Source organism: Thermobia domestica, chromosome 11 (assembly GCF_964235325.1).
Source record: "Thermobia domestica chromosome 11, izTheDome1.hap1.1, whole genome shotgun sequence".
NCBI classification, from domain to species: domain Eukaryota; kingdom Metazoa; phylum Arthropoda; class Insecta; order Zygentoma; family Lepismatidae; genus Thermobia; species Thermobia domestica.
The window spans coordinates 174,791,928-174,805,283 of NC_137464.1; the positions used below are offsets into that span (position 1 = coordinate 174,791,928).

General features: G+C 35.1%; 1 protein-coding gene across 1 annotated transcript in view; it reads right to left on the bottom strand.

Moving 5' to 3' along the window:
• The window catches only part of Agps (alkyldihydroxyacetonephosphate synthase), a 95,169-nt gene extending 85,216 nt beyond the window's left edge, over positions 1–9,953 (bottom strand). The window contains exon 1 of the mRNA XM_081731333.1: positions 9,589–9,953. Coding sequence (XP_081587459.1) covers positions 9,589–9,893 — 305 coding nt within the window. The 5' untranslated portion in view covers positions 9,894–9,953. The remainder of the gene's footprint in view (positions 1–9,588) is intronic.
• Positions 9,954–13,356: the final 3,403 nt, after the last annotated feature.

The following is a 13,356-nucleotide window of genomic DNA, read 5'->3' on the forward strand; positions in this document are numbered from 1 at the left end:
AACTACCATTACTGGGCATCACGTGATAGTAATTCCCAAATAACTGTTGAGAGGATGCAAATTCGTTCCAAAGTGACCGTGTGGTGCGGAATGACGGCGATAAGACTCACTGGACCATATCTTCTGCGTAATACCATGAATGTTGATTGCTACCTTAGACGCTTCAAGATTACGTGTTATCGGAATGGAAAAACACTCATGATCTCATTTCCATGTACGATGTTGCACCACACCTTTCCAGTAATTGTTCGCGAATGGTTGGACTACAAGTTTCCTGGACGTTGGTTTGGACGCCGAGGACTTCACAAATAGCCAACAGGAAAACCAGATCTCTCCCCTGGAGTTAAACAAGAAAAAGAATGGAACTGACTTACCAAGGGAAGAACGATGCTGGAACACACTTTATCAAATTCAACCACCACACGTAACGTCAAATGGTGGTGATGCACGTTGCAATATGGCGAAGTCGATTTGTATGCTCTTTTGCTCTCTAATGGATGGTTAGTAGTTCGTACAGCTTTGAAATCTCTCAAAATCTTAGAAAAGAACATTGCCCAATATAAGAGTTCCCAATGAAAAATCGGGTATTTATGAAATAAAATGCAGTTACCATGAGAGTTACATAAGTAATAATAATAATAATAATAATAATAATAATAATAATAATAATAATAATAATAATAATAATAATAAATTGATATGAAGGTCTGTGTCGAGCATATTAGGAATTCAAAAGCGGAAAGCTCGGCGTCAGGTCTGTTGAAACATCTAAAACAAACTCAACGTAAAGTAGGAGATTCAAAAATTTTATTGGGGGCCCAAAACGAAGTTGAGAGACTCGTATTTGTAACATTTATTCATTTCAGGAAACCAAAATTAAATTTAGACAAGGGATAATTAAGTGATGAATGGAAGCTGTAATTACAAAATTTACGTAGCATTGGCATAACAACAAAAATACAAGCACGAGCCAGCAACTTTCCACTAAAGAACGAAAGAGTCGCACAAACTGATTAACTGTCATATTGCAACTTGAATCACTATCATTTGATGTATGATCCTTGAATTTGACAAGGCGTGTTCCAACACCGCTCTTTCCTTAATAAGTCTGTTTTATTTTAATCCCTGATGTTTTTATTTTTCTTCTTCCTGTTTTTATCCTCCGTGACTAAGACTCAGGCCAGCGTCGAAAGCTCGGAAGTACAAGTAATATTCACGAATTACAGAAATCTTACGTAAAATCATAATTATTTAATACGCAATAATAATAATAAAGTCATGAAAAATACATTTCTACGAACAAAAATGCAATTTACTCGATTTGGGGCAGAGAAGCGGCATTAGACCTAATAAACAATTATTTATTACTTAAATGAAAGTTTATTGGAATTGTCTGTCGATACTTCAGATCCACAGTCCATTCGTATGTATATATATATCATATAATATTTATTTATAAAGAAATGAATATTATAGTATCCCTCCCCCCTCTCTCTCCCCCCATTCCTTTCTCACATCCAAAAAATTTCATATTATTTAATTCTCAGGCAAAGAAGGAAAGTGAGTGTTACTTTAGCTTTTTAAGTGGCTTTGTTGCACTTTTAATAGCGAATGGTAATTGAGTGTAATGTCTGTAGGGCAGAGGAATTTGGCGAGTCTACGCATGGGTACGTTCCTATGTGTTAGGGGTGTTGGCAACGATCGAGTATTAGGGTAAACGAAAACAAGTGCGAAACGCACGTACCAACCTGTGCTAAGTGATCACTAAAAGTAAGATTTCTATTTACACCATTTCCTGACAATCTATAAGCAGTCCACGCTTACTTATAGTTAGTGCACTTCTATGTTTTCGAATCGTAAGCTAATACAAGAGACTCACTCTTGTATACCTGTATTGTTACATTATACATTACATTATCACTGTCCATGGAAAATGTATCATGGTCCATGACTTTTTGAATATCTTCTTCATATACAGGGTGTTAATGAACTATACCGACAAACTGTAGGTGATTCCTCACATCAAAATAAGAGAAAAAGTTAATATGGACCTATGACGAAAAGTGCATATTTTCAGAGCTAGAGCTGTCCAAAATCGCGAAAAAGCCAAATTTCCAGAGGCCCTAGTTCGAATTCCAGAAGCTGTGGATGGTTCGTCCATATCAGCGTAATGGAATTTCCGCACACACAATAGGGTGGTTCGAAAAAAATCATTTTTCTATTTTCGGAACGCTATAGTTCGCAAAAGTTGCTACTGGTATAGACAAGAAAAAAAAAAAAAAAAAAAAGAAAATTTTTTATTTACATATCTTCCGGTCCCGCATCGACGTTGAAATTTGAAAAATCCGGCAAAAACAATAAATTTTCAATATTTTTTAAAACGACAAAATAATATAGGACGAGGACCCTATATGGCCTAAACGTCTCTTCAAGTATGTAAAAACAACGTTAAAATGAATAAACTATATTTATATGATATCTTGTGGTCGCGCATCGCTGTCAAAAATTTCCAAAATTTGCAAATTTAGCAAAATTTGAGAGTTTAACATTTCTTTTATTATAATTTTCTTAAAACAAGTAAGATAAGGACGTTACTCACCACGAGTTGGTGGCTGTACTTGGAGTTCCACTACCCAACCAGCCATCCAGTGGTTAGGGTGCATTATTTATTATTGTATTAGCAAATTTATAATTTTACATAATTCGTCCCCTACAAATTTCCATTTTTTCCTTTACTTTGTCCATTACTAATGACTTTAAACTGATTTATGCGGGTGCAGCGGGTCCTTGGTTTGATTCCAACTCGCACAAAGTAATCTTTGTGGTGGACAAAAACCGTGTGCATGGGTTTTGTCGGGATTCTCTCGTTTCCTCTCACTTTCTTCATTCCAGCATTTCATTCATTTCTCATCATCACCGTCTACTTTAGCCTAGCCGGCATAAGCGTGCGACGTAAAACTTAAGGATTTCATTTTTTTTCTGGTTTATGCGAAAATGTAGGCATGGGTGATCTTGACAATAGTGTAGCCCTGATGAAGTCGTCTCTAGCACTGTGTCCACACACTCTATCAGTTATTGAATTTGAACCTTGTCCACACACTCTATCAGTTATTGAATTTGAACCTATCAATTGTGTGATTCCTGAAGCCTGAAGTAGACAGGCGGATACTGAGCAAAGACCAACTGTATTTACTGGACATATCAAAAGTCATCCAGTTAAAGCACTGTTCTGAAAGTTTTTCCAGTTCGTGATTCTGGCCCTTTGTCACATTCAAGATGGCTCACTACAGCTGAGAGTTCTGCGGCTATACATTAGTGTGGAAAGTCCAGATAACTAGGCAAATTGTCACCTTTAACTTAAAGTTATATATGCCTATATGGTTTGCCATTAAGTTGAGCAACAATTTGACCGAAAGTCCACAACATATTTAGGAGACCATTCAAAAAAACGCGGTATTTTGCCAGAAGAGCTGAAATAAGTTGTAGACCCATTATAGAACGAAATATTTATTTTGCCCATCACGAAAATTTGCTTTTGGCGATGGTCATTGATGACAGAAACCACGTTCGAGAGCTGAAGTACAGACGACTTTTGAAAGCAAGGAAAGCAGCTTTTGAAAGTAATCCTATTAGACATTTTTGCCACCACACATGAACTTTGTAGCTAAAGATTACACCGAAATAATAAAATGGGATACTTGTAATCTTACTTCTCCTTCTTTATTAAGACCATTGACTAATGACGAAATAAGGTAGTTTATAAGCAGACACTAAGCTAGTTATGAATTTCAAGAAGTTCCCTTGTCATACTCATGCTGTTCGAAGATGCGTTAAGCTTGTGACCGAAGCTTCTGATATAGTGTGTGGACAAAGTGCTAGAGGCGGCTTCATCAGAGCTACATATTGTCAAGATCATCCATGCCTACATTTTTGCATAGATCAGAAAAAATGAAAAAAATGGAAAATTTTAAGTTTTACGTCCCACGATTATGCCGGCTAGGTTAAAAGAAAAGGTGATGATGAGAAATGAATGAAGTGGTGGAATGAAGAAAGTGTGAGAATCCCGAGAAAACCCCCCACACACGATGGTTGTCCACCACAAAACTCACTTGACGCGAGCTGGGATCGAAGCAAGAACCCCATGCATAAGAGGTTAACGCTCTACCATTGTGCCACCGCTGCCCCCACATAAATCAGAGTTTAAAGTCATTAGTAGTGGAAGAAAAAAAAGGGGGTGGAAATTTGTATGGAACAAATTATGTGAAATTATAAATTTGTAAATACAATTGTAAATAATACGCCCTAATCTTGGATGGCTGGTTGGGTGTGGAACTCCAAGTGCAGCCACATCCTCGTGGTGAGTAGCGTTCTTATCTTACGTGTTTTAAGAAAATTAAATAATAATAAACTCAAAATTTGCGAATCGCAAATTTTGGAAATTCTTGACAGCGATGCGCGACCACAAGATATAGTTTATTTATTTTAACGTTGTTTTTACATACTTGAAGAAACGTTTAGACCATATAGGATCCTCGTCCTATATTCTTTAGTCGTTTTAAAATATATTGAAAATTTATTGTTTTTACCGGATTGTTCAAATTCCAACGTCGATGAGGGACCGGAATATATGTAAATAAAAAAATTTCTATTTGGGTATTTTCTTGTCTATACCAATGGCAACGTTTGCGCTATAGCGTTCCGGAAATAGAAAAATTATTATTATTATTATTATTATTATTATTTGGACCACCCTAACACACAATTCAAAAATGTATATTTCATCCAATTTCAATAGGTGTACAGGGTACTCCGCACAAGGTAATTCTCAGATATAATCTCAATAGTTTTCAGATATACCCTAATTTCAAGAAGGGTCCAAAGTAGTCAGGAGATAAGCCTTGACAACAATGGACATCCAATGTTTTGAAGGAAAGTCGGAAGTGTTAGGAACCCGCAGGTCCATGTATTTCTGTGTTCGGAATAAATGTGCTGCGATGTATTTCTTCACGGTATATTTCATGTTTGCTTCGCTAATAAGCGTGAAAGAAAACATCGCAGCATGCGTTTTCACGAGTACGAGAGACCGAGCTGCTGACGATCCTTAACACTTCCGACATTCTACCGAAGAATTCCATGTTCATTGCTGTCAAGGCTTATTATTTGCCTACTTTGGACCAATCATACTCAGAACGTATCTCAAAATTCGGTTGATGGTATGTATGGGAATTTCACTCTGTACTGTACACCCATTGAACATTAATGAAATATGCGTTTTTGGATTGCGCATGCGTGACTTCCTTTACGCTGACAAGGAGCACCATCCATAGTTTCTCGAATTCGAACTAGGGCCCCTTGAAATTTGGCTTTTCCGCGATTTTGGACAGCCCTAGCTCTAAAACTATGCACTTTTCTCCACAGGTCGATATGAACTATTTCTCTTATTTTGATATAAGGAATCACCTCTTACAGTCTGTCGGTATAGTTCATTAACACCCTGTATGCATTGCCAGATGTGATTAGCCACAAGAGATTTCAAAATGTGAAAATATTACTCTTGTAACTAAGAATAATTTTCAAGCTTATAATTTTTGTTAAAACAGGATATATGAAGAACGGTTCCACAGCAATACATATTATTAGTATTATTTCAGAATTTTGTATATTTTGTCACTAATATTAAGTTATTTTACTCAATAAGAGTTTATTTCGTGATTTTTAATGGGGTTTTGTGCTATTTTTATTGGAATATTGATGTAGGGAATGTTCGTAAGAAAACTCCAAATTTAATTTCGAAATTTCTACTAAATTATTAATTTTCGAAATTTAGCCATAATATCTTTATGGGCACACTTGTTTGTTTTGGCAATCATTCTGACTGGTAGATAAAATTTGTAATTAGGTCGAGATTTACTCCAGATTTCATCATTGGAGCGGCATCCTTTCATCTGTGAAGATTTAGCTCATCTGCTTATTTGTGACGTCAGCGATAAGCCAATTAGGAATCTTCTCCTAGATACTCATGTCTTTTATATTGAACCTTGTTCAGATTCAGACGTCGAATAATTTTGGATAAAGTGGATATTTCCATAGATTTTAATTGTCAATGATGGTCTGAAGTTTCACCAAATTGTTTAATGACAAAAATGGACGTTAACAGTGTTTTAGCGCTCTAATCATTTTTTGAGCAAGTCAGAGGACTAGATAAAACGAACGTTATTCCGCTATCTTGGAACCCATGGTGGACTGGTTGATTTGGTTGAAGATTTTTAGAACACGTAAAGAGTAGCCAAAGGAAAGGAGTACCCCACGTAAAGTTTAAACTTAAAATCTTTCTACAGCAAAATTAGGACTACGAGCTCCCTCCTGGCTAAGTGGTTAGTGTACGTGTCTTTGGCGTTGGAGACCCGGGTTCGATTGCCCACGGTAGTTCATGTGGTTCGGATTTCACGTTAAGCTGTAGGTCCACGACTCAGATAGCCTCGCCGTTGAAAGAGACGCTAAACTAAAAACCAAATCAAATCAAAATTAGGACTGGACACTAGCAGGGAGGTACTTGGATCGCTGATATAAACATTCCAAGTAAGTAATCGAAATCATAGTTCACTGTGGATGTGGCTTTGATGAGTGAAGAAGTCGAAGGAAATTTTTACCAGGAGTGAGCGCTTTTTTTTTTTTTTTTTTAATTCGAATGTAAGTTTTTGGCAAATATGTGGTTCAATTGTTGGTGTGCTTCTGAGAAATTTATCATGCAGTTTTCAAGTGGTCCCAGTTTCCTTACGAGCCGTATTCACATTCACCTACCATATGACTTAACGTACATACTTCAAAAAGGGGGGCTATAAATATCCACTTCGGTTATGGCATTATAATGATTTAAGAGCCTTGTGTACGTAAATTTTTCAAATTCATTAAAATTTTGATCATGTAGTTTAGTAGTGATAATTCTGTATGTAATGTAGCTTTGGTTTGATTATACGGGCTTACTACCCTTTCCTTCCATGAAATTCTAAATTCCATTTCGGCATATCTTTTCTTAAGCTAAAGTCTTTTAGGATTCCCGCCAGTTATCGTTATTTAGTAAATGCAGCACAAGCACAGAACATCGGTTAACATTATCAGATACCTGGTAAGAGTGACAGTACATCTTAGTTTACTATTTTGAAACAGAAATCTAAATTATCCCGAGGTTCATTCGCTACTCTTTCAGTAAACGAAGGCAGTCGTTTTGACGTCGAATGTGTCTTTGAATGAGAGAGTGATATAGCGGCTATAGAACAGAAAGGAAATGTGATTTTTTATGTATGCATCAAATAAATGTGATTTTTTATTTATTTATGTTTCTCTTGTATTAAGCTAAGGTAGCTTAGATTAGATTAGACTACGTTAGGGTAGATTAAGACTATTATTATTTTTTTTATTTGTAATACATGTCGAAAGGTGTACTGTGCAAAGTGGTATGGGAAAAATTGTCGTTCCGAGCTACTGCAGCAGGTTGCCATCAGGGCCATAAATCCTGCAGCTGGAACCAGGAAACCGTGTAGACGTAAGGTACACGACACACAAATTTTACGTAGGGAGAAATAAAAGGTTCTAGCCCAACACACTTGTCGTGAACTGTCAAATACCAGTATGAAACTTGTTGTAAAGTATTGGATACCCGTTATGGAAGAGTGATTAAAAGTTAATTGAAAATCTGATGTTTTGAAATATTTTTTTTTATATCAATGCAAACGAAAGATAAATGTTGCCAGATATTGATTTTGTTTCTGAAATCTCATACAGTAAAAGTTGTAAACATAGGAACATAAAGGATCTTTTTATTTTTTATTATAAGTTTGTACAGTCAATAGTATGACATCAAATAAATAGGTTGAACCAGTGAATATGATATTTTCTTTAAGACAATTGGGAACCTTATTTTAATTTGGTCGTTGATTTTTATTGAAGTCTACTCATAATTTATTGAGATTTGGTTTATACAGTAAAATCTATAAATGTGTATAAAGGAAGGCAGTGAAAGAGAAGTAGAGAAGTTCAAATTAATTTTATAATTCAGTATGAATACGATTACAGTGGTTGAATGCATCAAAACTTTTCGCAGTGTTGATGCTTACTTTGTTTACCTAATACGATGCCAAATAGCGACCAAACTCTGATCTCCCTACTGGATTCAAATCTGAAATTTCCTGCCCTGACTTACCTTCAGATATGTCGTTTACATATTTTAATTGTTTACGCACATCAGAGATTAGAAACACTTCCGGTAAATTTTACGTGCTATTTAAGGAACTGTATTTGAATGCAGTAGTTACGGATTTCTTTCTTCACGAAGAGAACTACTAGTACTTCTTTCTTCTTATCGGAATTGCATTCCTGCTTGCAAATCCACTTTAGGAAGAGCTAACCATTATGAATACAGCAAGCGGAAACATGCCATACAAATGATAGTGCAAAAAGGGCGAATCAATGTGATAGAGGACCACTAAAAGCTAGAAATGCATCTAACCGAAAATCAGTGTACGGCGAAATTGATGATTGACTAATGATGCGTCCTTAAAGAGGCACGTCATCGACGGTGTGTACACGCGTAACCGGAGTAGAGAAAATACATTGTTCCTTGTTATAGAAGACTTACGTGTCAAACAGCTTTGTTGTTAGGGCTTACGGAACACAGTGTACTGACATGAGTTCAGTACAGCTTCCTTATGAACTACTGCGTAGTGAAAATCATACTTTCTGAATTGTGTCTAGCGTAGATTTAGGTGTATACGCTATCCTCATTTGTGTGTTCTTACCTTCACTGACGCGCCAGCTCCCAACGGACGAACCTCCCTACTACTTGGGCTTCCGTGCTGCGTTCCTGCTCTGACTCAGCATTCTTGCTTTCTAGTGGCCACCTAACACAAGTTGATTAGTGTCTTTTGCACAAGTTTATATCGTGTACATATATTAAAGTGAATCCATACAGAGGATTACTACATCACACCACAAAAATAATTTTTTAAGACATTGAAAAAGAAGCGTATGCCTACAAAAAATGAATTTATGTGATGAATCTAGAATCCTGGTCACATACATAGATGGTAAGTAGCCAGGTTGATACCTTTCTTTATAAAAGCTCAAGAAGTACTCAATTTACTAGTAATACCGAGCGAGCGACAGCGAGTGAAGACAGGTTAGTAGCCAGGTAGATTACTTTCTTTATTACAACCCAATGGATGCGGACCAGTGTTGTCGCGCCGTGTCGAATTTATGTATACTAAATCTGCACCCACTATTTTTCAAATCCATGGTTCCCTAAAATTGGAAAACAGCAAATTTTGTAAATACACAGACTCGATTGAAATCCTAACAGGCACTGAAAATATTACTGCACACAGTGGTACTGTTTATTAAAAATAAGCCGTGAAATCTACCTACACTTGTACCATATATTGGACAAAAATTAACTGCAGGACTTAAGTCCAGCAGAACATGATATATATATATATATATATATAAACAGGAAAAAACTTTCAAACTGAAGTGTATCTTGCAGTGTTGAATTCAAATAAAAATCATAACTCTAATGCATAACAAAAGCATTACCTTTTCTTCGGTATAGCACTTTGCACTGGTTTTCCTCTTAATTGTTTACGAAATGACGAACCATTATCGTTATCGAACATAGGAACATTTCTTTCTGGAGTTGAAGTACCACCCGGTACAGGAGTATTTTTACCACTATCTCCTTTCGCACTGGCAGAACATCCTTGTAATTGTAACGAAACATTTAAAGGATTATGTAAGTCATCAGTAGTTGTTTTGGTCCTTGAAGTTGCTGATAGATGCCTTCTTATAACCTTTATTCTATCGTCCGTAGCCATTTCTCTCGCCGAAGCTGATGACAACATACAAGCGCGAAGCTTGCGTGTTATGTTTCCTTTCACATTTCACTAAGTTAGTTGAGAAACCACGATAGACCTTGGCGCTAGTGTGAATTACTTGTTACGGAAAAAAGAAAAAGAAAAAAATATAGCTGTCATTATCTGACCCTTGAAGAAATTGCAAAATTCCGGATGGCAGGTTATCAACATATATAACAGAATCCGTCTATCAAAACAGAAAGCATTCAATCTACTTAAACATAGGCTTATTTCTCTCTCTCTCTCTCTCTCTCTTTTTTTTAAGTAATTGTGATAGTGTGATTTATGTATTTAAATCATCGAGTACTTACTCAAATTCCAAAACTCCCACAACGAGCTATTCAGAAGAGAAAATAGAAGAGCTCTACAAAGAAAATAAATGGTTTAACCCTTTGCGGTTATTCGACAATTAGGACCAGGAGTGTACCAATAAGGGAAAAATGGGCCCCCAAAAGACTTCCTACCCCTCGAACGAAATTTGACTGTTAAGTGTTTAGGCTATTAAACGTGTTTATAAAGAAAATGACGAATGCTTATAATCAGGGCCCGGATTTTGTTGACCTAAAATTTTCTAAAAGTGACCTATAAAATGACACTAAACTTCCTGTAAAATGACCCTAAAATTCACAAAAGGTGACCTTAAAACTTGCAGTTATTAAAACGTTTATTTCATTAAAACATTGACGTTTTTTGAATATCCATTTTAATTACCATTTCTCACTCATTTTCAAAAGTTTTGTTTCAGTTAGTTGCAGTCTATTGATCAATTGTGTCTTTGGTTTAAAAAAGAACAATAATATTAAAACTAAACTGAACAAGTTAGTAAATAGCTAAGCATTTCATATTTGAATTACAGATATATATAGGTCTATATCCAGTTAAGCAACATATAAACATTTTATAAGCTGTGATAAAACAAACTAACTCAAGAACTTTCTAATCGTCAGAAAATTTAGCTCATACCTTATTCAGCATTGCAGTAGATAACTGTAAACATTGTTACGATTTTATTGAATTAGCAGCCTTAATTATATACGGAGCAGCATCTGTTACAAAAACAACATGGTCATGTTGGACACCTTCAGGCCAAAGTAGGGATATCGATTTATCGAAAACTCTACATATTGTAAAATGGTTGACAGATTCCAACATTTCACCAGTTAGCAAAAATATTTTGCTAGGTTCGTCGGCTTTCATTGCCCCAACAATAATATTGAGTATATAGCGTTCCTTCACATTACTAGTCTGTCTATAGAAACAAAAATTATCTGAGTCCAAAGTTCCTCTCTTATTTTTCTTATTGTGTCCTCGTTACACTTTGGCATGTAATTTTTCCTAAGATTCGTTTCGTCTGGAATGGAACGACTTGTATAACGTTCCAGGAAATCCAGTAATTTTACATTATTGAGTTTCCAAAGAGGAATATTTGAAGACACAAAAACTTCACACAACTCTTTTGAAAACTGAGGATTTGCCTTTACTATTCGAAGCGCTCTCCACAAGTAACAACTGCGAACACTTGGTTTTATGTTTGTTTTCAACTGCGCGTAAATACTTCGCTTCTGATATACTTTTGCATAGTGTATCTTTTCTCTGCTGCCACTTTTACTTCACATACCTTGTAAAACAATATTGTACCGTCAGTACTAAAATTATCCTCACCAAATTCAGAAACAATCTGTCTTAAATGAGAAGTTGTAGATAGTTTAGGCCTCGGCATTCTACATACTGAAAGCATCAATTCACTCTCAAGTTGAAACTAGGAAGCACACTTAAAGAATAAAATTTCGCAAGTGTAGATTGTATACACCAGAATAATAGATAAAAAAAACTGTTTAAAATCTTTGTACGTCTTCTAATCTATTTTTAGTTATTCACGTAGTCATATCCTTTGTGGTAAACAACCTACAACCATCTGCTTTAGCCACTTACGAACCCCTAGCCCTCGTAAACCAGCTACAGCTTAGTGTTCATTATCTTGTTAGGAATACAGTTTTTCCACCCCAATAATCAGGAAGCAGGAAAAAAGATCATTTAACTTCGTGTTTTTAAATCCATAAACAGTTTTCATTTTAAGATTTCCTTATGTAGAAGAAAAATAATAAAAATACTATAAGTTACCTAAAAGTTACCTTAAAATATTAAAAATTGACCTGAAACTTGAAAACGGTAAAAAGTGACAAAAAGTTGACCCTAAAAAAATTAATTTTTAGAACCAAGAGTTGATAGATAATGTTTTTATTTGAACTTGTTGACTTGTCAACAAGATCCGGGCTCTGCTTATAATAAAACAAATAGCATACGGGAAGAATAAGGTTTAGTGAACATAAAATGGGAAATTAGAATATTGTAAAAATTGTCTTTCTTTTCCTTTTAGAAGTGGAATTGTTGAAAACGTTGCAAAACAAAATATTTATTGAATTTTGATTATGTTTATGTATCGAACTTCATGCCTCCACTTGCTCATATTAATCATTTTCTGAATAAAGAATCTAAATTTTTAATAATGGAAATTGTCTCCTTTATGAAACGGAATTTTGAAATATATTTTCGATTAATTTCAATTAGGTGCTTGTGTACCAGATTTCTTTCCCTCAACTTAAACAAATATCCACATGAACTTTTAGAAATTTGAATAATATAGAAATTGTTCCATTTCCTCATTACAAGTAGGGTTGCCATATTTTTTTGATCCACAATATGGACAAGCCTTAAAATGACGACCCATCAAAGATACGGTGCCCAAACAGAATAAATATTTTGAAATGTCTTATCTAAAAATCACCTTATCATACATTTTTTTTTACTGTAATACTTAAAACACTATTGGTAACTAACATGTTTTATATTTTTTTCATTAACACAAATATAATAAATCATGCAATTAAATTACGTATATTAAATGTAACCAAAAGAACCCTGGAATGGAAAAATGAGACACTTTTTAAAAACATAACCTACTTTATTAATAGAGCTAAAATATGTTATATGATGAAAAAATAATTCTTTTCGCCAGAGATTTTAGCGATTCGGAAATTTTCAGGAAGCTCCAAAACTGTCAATACAGACATTTTCCTATTTCATGTTTTGTACGATACGGACACGGACCCCAAAACACAAACAGTCCGTTACAAAATACGGACATATGGCAATTGGCAACTCTAATTAGAAGTGGAATTGTCGAAACAATTATTCTCTCAATTTCACTTAAGAGTTTAAATACCGAATTCCACTCCTTTAACTTGAGTGAATCTTCACATTAGGTATTTCCACATTAAAGAGTCAAAATTTGTAAGATAGAAATTGCTCCCTTTTCCCTATTTAAAAGTGGAATTTTGTAGAAGTGCTGAAACATTTTTTCTTCTTGTTCTTAATGGGAAGCTCATATGACAAGTTTCATGTTTCTAATGCGAGATACTTCATTCTTGGACCAAAAAGATTTTAAGTCTCT